General features: G+C 33.1%; 1 protein-coding gene across 1 annotated transcript in view; it reads left to right on the top strand.

Annotated features, from left to right (window-relative positions):
• Positions 1 to 222: 222 nt before the first annotated feature.
• Positions 223 to 8,053, top strand: part of LOC145241607 (uncharacterized) — a 164,813-nt gene continuing 156,982 nt past the window's right edge. The window contains exons 1-2 of the mRNA XM_080104693.1: positions 223 to 476; positions 2,035 to 6,139. Coding sequence (XP_079960819.1) covers positions 2,625 to 6,139 — 3,515 coding nt within the window. The 5' untranslated portion in view covers positions 223 to 476; positions 2,035 to 2,624. The remainder of the gene's footprint in view (positions 477 to 2,034; positions 6,140 to 8,053) is intronic.

Here is an 8,053-nt window from a genome sequence, read left to right as displayed (position 1 = left end):
TTACATGAAACATTTTCTTGCATTATATTTAAAACAGGTAAGCGTACTATTTTTTTTTTGTTTGTTTGTTTACAAATGCTGTGTCAATAAAATTCTTACTTTCTTTTATACCACTATAACATAAACAAACCACTATTCGTACTACCATAATAACAGCGACACAGAGAGAGAGGGAGAGAGACAGAGAGACAGACAGACAGACATAGAGGGGGGGCTACTGTTCAGTATTTGTGTAAAATATTACATAACTGATTTTTCCCCTATTTTTGATTATCCGTTACATTAATACCATTGCTAAATTAATTTAGTTTAAATCCCGCATTTCCATCCATGCTCACCACCGCCCACCGAAAATTACCGACTATTACCGAATGAGCAGACGTTAAATTGTAACAAACACACATCCGTAAAGTTGTTTATTTATGTCTGCGGTGCAGCCTTACATGAAACATTTTCTTGCATTATATTTAAAACAGGTAAGCGTACTATTTTTTTTTTTTTTTTGTTTGTTTACAAATGCTGTGTCAATAAAATTCTTACTTTCTTTTATATTTATGCGTTATTGGTAAAACTTTGTTTATACAAATTCCTGGAACTTACGTAGGACCCCCCCCCCTGGAGTAAATGTGGCATTGCGGTGATTTTGCGGCCTGTCAAGAATATTATGAATATATTATTATCATTTTTAATTTTTTAACTGGCTGTAACATTTTCTTGCATTATTTACAACTTTTTTGTTGTTTGTTTACAAATGCTGTGTCAATAAAATTCTTACTTTCTTTTATAGTTATGCGTAATTGGTTAAACTTCGTTTATACCAATTCCTGGGACTTACATAGGACCCCCCCTCCCCGGAGTAAATGTGGTATTGCGGTGATTTTGTGACCTGTCAAGAATATATTATGAATATATTATTATCATTTTTAATTTTGTAACTGGCTGTAACATTTTCTTGCATTATTTACAACTTTTTGTAAATAATGCAAGAATATGTTACAGCCAGTTTTTGTCTTTCGATATTTCTTATCGTTTCTTCGCAAGTTTGCCGGCGACGACGTAATGTCCTAACCTCATTATTAAGAAAATAATAGTGTGTTACAATTAGTGCATCTGTTCTTCAGATGCTGCACTTCCATTTCATGTTCTCTTTCGGTGGAGGAGAAATCTGTCACGACTGAGACAATTTTTATTTTTGTACCTTTTCTCCGCGTTAAAAAACGACCCTGGTGTCTAACTCTGTCCCGTGGGGAGGCATAGTAAATAGGTACAATAAGTGCATGATCACCAACATTTTTACTATAAGGGTGTAACAAATACTCGTGTAACAACGGTAACATAAATGCAGAAGCACATTTTTACCTAAGTACAAAATTAACAAGAAGTAATATTACGACAATAATCATTATATAGATTTACATAGTAAAAAAAAATGTTTTCTAAACTTCCCATTTCGCCCCCAAGGGCACAGAAGTTGTCAAAAATGCCCCAACAGTTTAAATCTCATATTTTTATTCTTGCTCAACAACGCCCACCAAAAAATCACCGATTAATAACGCATTAGCAGACGATAAATAAATTGGAAGACTCTAAGAAACGAAATAAACAGTCAAGTTTTTAAAACGATTTAGCAAATAAAGCCATCTTTGTCATTTTCTTTGATGATAGGCTGAGTTAGATTAAAATGACAAATTTATAGGGTATTATATTATTCTGGGGGTCATTTCTTTTATTTATCTTTATTCTCCTTTCACACATGTATGTATATATTACTACTGCACACCCTTACTATACATTCGCCCCCCCCCTCATTTTCTACAATCTATTTATCACTCTCCCCATTCCCCTACCTCAACGTCACTATTCCTCCACTTTTTCACTTCGTCATGTTCCCACCCCCCTTTCACTGCCCCTATTTTCCACCTCCCTGACCGATTCTTCTTCTTCTCAATAGTACTCTCAATACTTCTCAGTTCTCTCTACTATTCATTGTTGACCTTTATTTAATTATTTTTTTTTTTTATATTGCTCATTCAGATCATCCGAGACTTGAGACTACAAAGTGACAATTAGAGACTCAGACTGTTAATTAGAGAGAAAGAGAGTGACGCAGGAGGGAATATAAAAGATTGTAATGGAAAAGGAAGGATCGAGTCAAAGTAAAAGAAAGCCTGAGTGATAGATTGTTCAGGAACAAACAGAGAGAGATATGAGCAAGGAGAAAGCAAGTGAAAGAGAGGAAGAATATCGCCAAGAACAGACTTTCTGAGAGTGAGGGCACTCAGAACAGGAAAAGACAACTCAAGCTTGTCAAGACACTGCATAAGGCTTGTCACTCCTACCACTTGTTTGACCATTTTTATACATTTTCTGACTCGTTTCTTGTTCAATTTGCACATAATTGACATATTTTTGCCAACTATATTGCATTGCAAAGTCATTAAAATTGTATTTATGTTCATAATTATAAAAATGTAATATGTGATTATATTTTTTCTATTTTCACTGTGAACAAGATAAAATTTAATTAAAATATATCTTTTATGAAATAGAAATTATATTTCACAATTAAAAATTGCATAATTCATTTCGAATGTAAGCCTCGTTATCACAATAAATGCTACATTATGCATAAAAACAGATCTATTATTCTGATGCTTCTGATCATTGGTGGAGTCGAAATTAACCCAGGACCTATTGATAAGCAAAATGAAATGGAGTACACCAATGCAAATGATGGCAATAAAAAAGTATATGATAAAATTGCTGAAAAAGCTAGAAAAGCTGAATATTATAGAAAAAATAAAGATAAAATAAAACAAAGAGTTCAGAATTATAAAAAAAAACTCAAGGCGGTAAATAATGATACTTATAAAAAAAAGCAAAAAGAGTCAAATAAAAAATATTTCAATAAAAATAGAGAAAAAATGCATGCGAAAATGGCCCAATATTATAAAAAAAATAGAGAAAAAATTTGTGCAAAAGCATATTATAGCAAATATAAAAATAAACATAGAAAAACAGCATCTAAATTTACTTGCAAATTCGAAATGTCAAGCAAAGATGCTAATTTACATCGACACATTCTGATTAGAAATATGAGACAAATTAAAAAACGACGAAGATGTTATAATGAATTAATGCAAAAAATGATTATAATGCGGAAAATGATTATGTCATACAAAAATATTGTCAAAGAGAATATAACAGACCTACAGGAACGCAGATTGGCTAATAAAAGTGCATTCAGCACTGTCAACAAGAAATATATTGAAGGAGTTGGCATGAGAAACTTCATGATCAACCAATTGAAGAAGTACTTCAGATGCATCCACTCTTATGTAGAAAAAGCCAACAATGACGGTCTGCAGACTTATTGGGGCAATAATTTGTTCCACTGCTTCACCAATGAGCACTTTCTTTGCGATAAAAGCAAATATGAATATGTGCCATTGGCTCAGTTGTCAAGACACAATTTTAAATTTATGCATTGCCAAGAATGTGATTGCAGTGAATTAAACACATTTGAAGTCCCCATAAATGAAAACAATGAAAATCAAATTAATAACAGTGACTACAGAATATCAATGACTCGTCTGTGTAGAATCGAAGATGGCTGTCCAGACTCAGCTCAGAAATTGGAATATGCTAAAAGATTGCATAACAATTTGTCTGATTTGAGTCCGAATTTGACAATTGCTCAAATGAGGAAGAAATTGGATAGTTTCCAAAGTTGCAAAGGTATGCATTCTGATAGAATTTATTGCTGTGGCCAAAGTGATTGCACGGACAAGCTGGCCCTGCTGAAACTCTTGTCACCACACTCGCAACACCTGAGAACAGTGATCAGAAAAGTATATCGATTATTGTCGATTGGAACATGGCTTAACAAATATGACATCGCAATACTTGAAGGTGACTGGTCATTATATACTGAGTTAATTTACCAGGTTAGCAGAGATGCTACTATTTCTGACCTTTACAATGAATCCTTTTCAAATGAAAATGAATTTCACACTGAGGTTTATGTAACAACAAAATATGCCAATTTGTTTAAAAAATTTCAAAAGGCAATTTATGATTTTAAAATAAATCATTGTGACATTTGCAAAATGCGCAAAAAAGATTCAGAATTGCATGAATGGGACAACTGGGATAAAATAAAATCTCAAACAATACTTAACATTATTAAAGCAAATTACACATTACCATGTATTGTATGCAAAAAATGTCAATCGGATATGATAACATACAAAAAAGTACCAAATTTGGCATCGATTAATGGTCTTCAAGTTGATCACATCCCACCTGAAATCTCCATTTTGAATATGTATGAAAGTCTTCTTATTCAAAGAGCCAAATGCTTTATGAATATAATTAAATTGGTGCCATACAAGTTTAAAGGACTGCAAAGCCAGTTGATCCCAGCTATCAGAGGAATAGCTAGTCATTTGCCAATGCCAATGGAAACAACTATCAACCATGCTATGAATACATTGCCAAACAATGATCATAAATTACTTGAAATTATAGTTGATACATTGCCAAACAAAAAAAATATTATTTGGCGCTCATTGGTTAATATGGATAAAGTTCTCAAAGCTTTGGATTGGTTGAAAAACAACAATATCTTGTACAATGACATTAAAATTGATCGAAATGCCAACTTGGATGAAATTGTCACATGCACTGGGCGAAATGATAGTCTGAAAATGGATCATTTTCTGACTCAGACTGGGGCTCAGATTTCATATGAGCATCACACGCTCATTGAAATGCAACCAATGTTGCCACCTGAAAAGGATTTGACGATTTTCAGGCAAAAAAGAGTTGAAGGAGTATTACTAACTGACAATGACCCATTATTGGAATTGTTTTGTTTTCCTGATTTGTTCACAAGAGGTAGATTTGGAATGTTTTCAAATGAACGTCCATATGGCAAAGTAAAACCATACATGTACATCAGAAATCGATTGAACCATTGTGATCCTAGATTCAGAAGAAATATTCAATATTTGATGTTTTCTGCCGATAAAGCTGATAAACGAGCCATTGATGCTGGTATTTATGCTATAATGAAAACAGCAAAAATGCCAAAAATAACAGTTGCTGAACTGAAAAAAAGATTGACAAATAATGATAAGCAACTGGAAGGCAATTTGTCGATGATGATGGCAAATATGCGAGGATCTAAGGAATTTTGGGCTCGAAAATACACGGATTTGCAAGCTTTTGATGAGTGTTATGGAGTACCCACTTTCTTTTTGACACTGTCTTGCAATGAATATATCCTCAAAGATTTGCACGAATTTCTTGAAAAGTTGAATAATACAACTAAAAAATTTGGACAAATAAATAATGATGATATTGTGGCAGTCAGTGAACATTTTTATCATAGATTCACATCATTTTTGAAGATTGTCATACTTGACAAAAACGGCCCTCTGACTGAAGTTGCCCATTATTTTTGGCGATTAGAGTATCAAAACAGAGGCACTCCTCATGTACACATGAAAGTGTACTGCAAAGATGCTCCTATTTTTGATGAGACTGACAAAGATTCACACAAAATAGTCCAAACTTTCATTGAATCTATTATTACTTGTCAACTTCCCAACCATTTTAAATCACCTAAATTAGCCTATTTGGTGAATAAAGTGCAAAGACACACTTGTGGTGGATCATGTTACCGTAAAAAATTTGTCAGAAATAAATTTTACACAATTTGTCGCTATGGATTTCCTAAATCTGCTGGAAATTTCAAATTTAACACAATTGAAGAAAGTGTTAGGTCACATAAATGTGGCAAAAAAATTAAAAAATTGTATAATTTGAATAGAAGCTCACAAGAGCAGTACATTAATGCTTACAACCCAGCTATTTTGATGATGTGGGAGTCTAATATTGACTTGCAGTACATTTCTGACAATTCAATGATTCTGAACCATTACATCACCAGCTATCAGACTAAATATGAAACATCTGAGACTGAAGGTGTGTGGTCATTGGACCAATCAAAATCATTTTATGGTAAATGCAAAAGCGCTGGTCTTTATACATTGTCCAAAAGAGATTCAGGAGCTTATGAAGTTGCTGATAAGCTGTTGGGACATCACTTGTTTGGAGCTTCTGCAACTGTAATGTGGGTCGGTGCTGATATACCTGAATATAGAACCCGCAGAATTTTGCCACAAGAAGAATTGGATCAAATGCAGCCTGATTCTACAGATTTGTATTATGGCAATATGGTTGAAACATGGTACCCGAATAGACCTGATTCTATGGAAAATAAAAGTTTGTACTATGTTGCGAGAAACTATGAAAGAACAATGAATGCTTCCACAAATGATGATGAGAAAGTTTCATTGAAGCTGCGAAATAATCATGGCTTTTTAAAAAAAGTGAAAGAAAAAGCTATAAAGACGCCAAATGTGAGATTGACTTCTGAAACAAAAGAACGATATTATCACAATTTGTTGATGCTGTTCAAACCTTGGCGCCAAGAAGAAATTGATTTACTTGATGGCTGTAAATCATATGAGCAATCATTTTATCAAAATGCTCCATATTTGTCTGAAATGACAAATTATGAAAGTATTAAGAAAAAAATTAAAGATGCTATTGAAATAAGCAAAAAAATAGAGCAAAAATCTAAAAATTATGCAAATGAAAATAACGCTGATGATGATCAAATTGATTGCGATCCTAATATGGCTAAAGAGGCAGATAAAAATGAAGCTGATTTAAATATGCCTCAAATCAGACATGTCACTGAAGCTCAAGTTTTAGAAAATGAGCAAAAATTGAATTTCATTCAAAAAGAAATTTATAATGAAATTATTTCCAAACTTGAGCAACAAAATCTTCATTGGAATGAGGAAAACCCTATTCACAGGTGCAATTGTGACGATTGTCCACAAATTCTCAAATTTATTAGTGGTTTTGGGGGTGTGGGCAAATCTTTTCTGATCAATGCACTGGCAGATAAAATTACTCTCACATATCCTGCCATCAATGGACCCAGTGTAGTTATTTGTGCTCCTACTGGTGTCAGTGCTTACATTTTGAAAGGATCTACATGCCATAGAGTCTTTCAACTAAATGTGCAGCATGGTTCTACACCTAAATATGAACCATTATCAAAGGATAAAATAAAAAGTTTGAGAACCATGCTTGGATATGTGAGATTATTCATTATTGATGAAATAAGCATGGTTAGTCACTTGCAATTAGCATTTATTCACCAACGTTTGCAAGATGTTTTTGGTGATATTAGGAAACAAGTGTATCCATTTGCAAACATGTCAATTGTTGCATTTGGTGATTTATTCCAGCTTCCACCTGTTAATGAAAAACCTGTATTTTCCAAAATATCTATTCAAGATGCTAGAAAATCAAATTTGGGAATTGCTGGTATAAATTTGTGGTCATATTTCGATTATGATGAATTGACCATAAATATGCGACAAAAAGATGACAATGAAAACTTTGTTAATATTCTTAACAGAATTAGACTTGGGTCACCAACTGATCAGGATATTGAGATCTTGAAAAGGCATCGAATCAATCCTAAACAAAAAGCAAATATTGATCAAGTTACTGATCTTTTGCAAAATTTGCAAAAGAAAATGCATATTATTTGCATTGTACCCACAAATGAATCTGCTGAGGAAGTGAATTATAAAATGTTGAAAAAAAATAATATTCATATCATTGAAATTTCAGCAACTGATTCCAACTTAAGACAAAAAACCGTAACAAAAAAAAAATCAAAACAGACACCAAAAACTTCTAAACTTAAAAAGATTTCTGACACAGCTGGACTTGAAACTGTGCTTAAAATTGGAATTGGTGCTAGATGCATGTTGCGTCGGAATATTGATATCGAAAAAGGACTTTGCAATGGTACAATGGGTACAGTCACTGAAATACAAATGAAAGATGGCAAAGTTGTTGCTGTGACTGTAAAATTTGATCATATGGATCATGCAGTCAATGTTGAATTTGTGCAAGCTGACTATGAACTTTCTCGTGGCCTCTTTGTGACTAGATCTCA

This window comes from Euprymna scolopes, chromosome 20 (genome assembly GCF_053919585.1).
Source record: "Euprymna scolopes isolate OS-2025 chromosome 20, ASM5391958v1, whole genome shotgun sequence".
Taxonomy (NCBI): domain Eukaryota; kingdom Metazoa; phylum Mollusca; class Cephalopoda; order Sepiida; family Sepiolidae; genus Euprymna; species Euprymna scolopes.
This window is presented reverse-complemented; position numbering and strand designations above follow the sequence as displayed.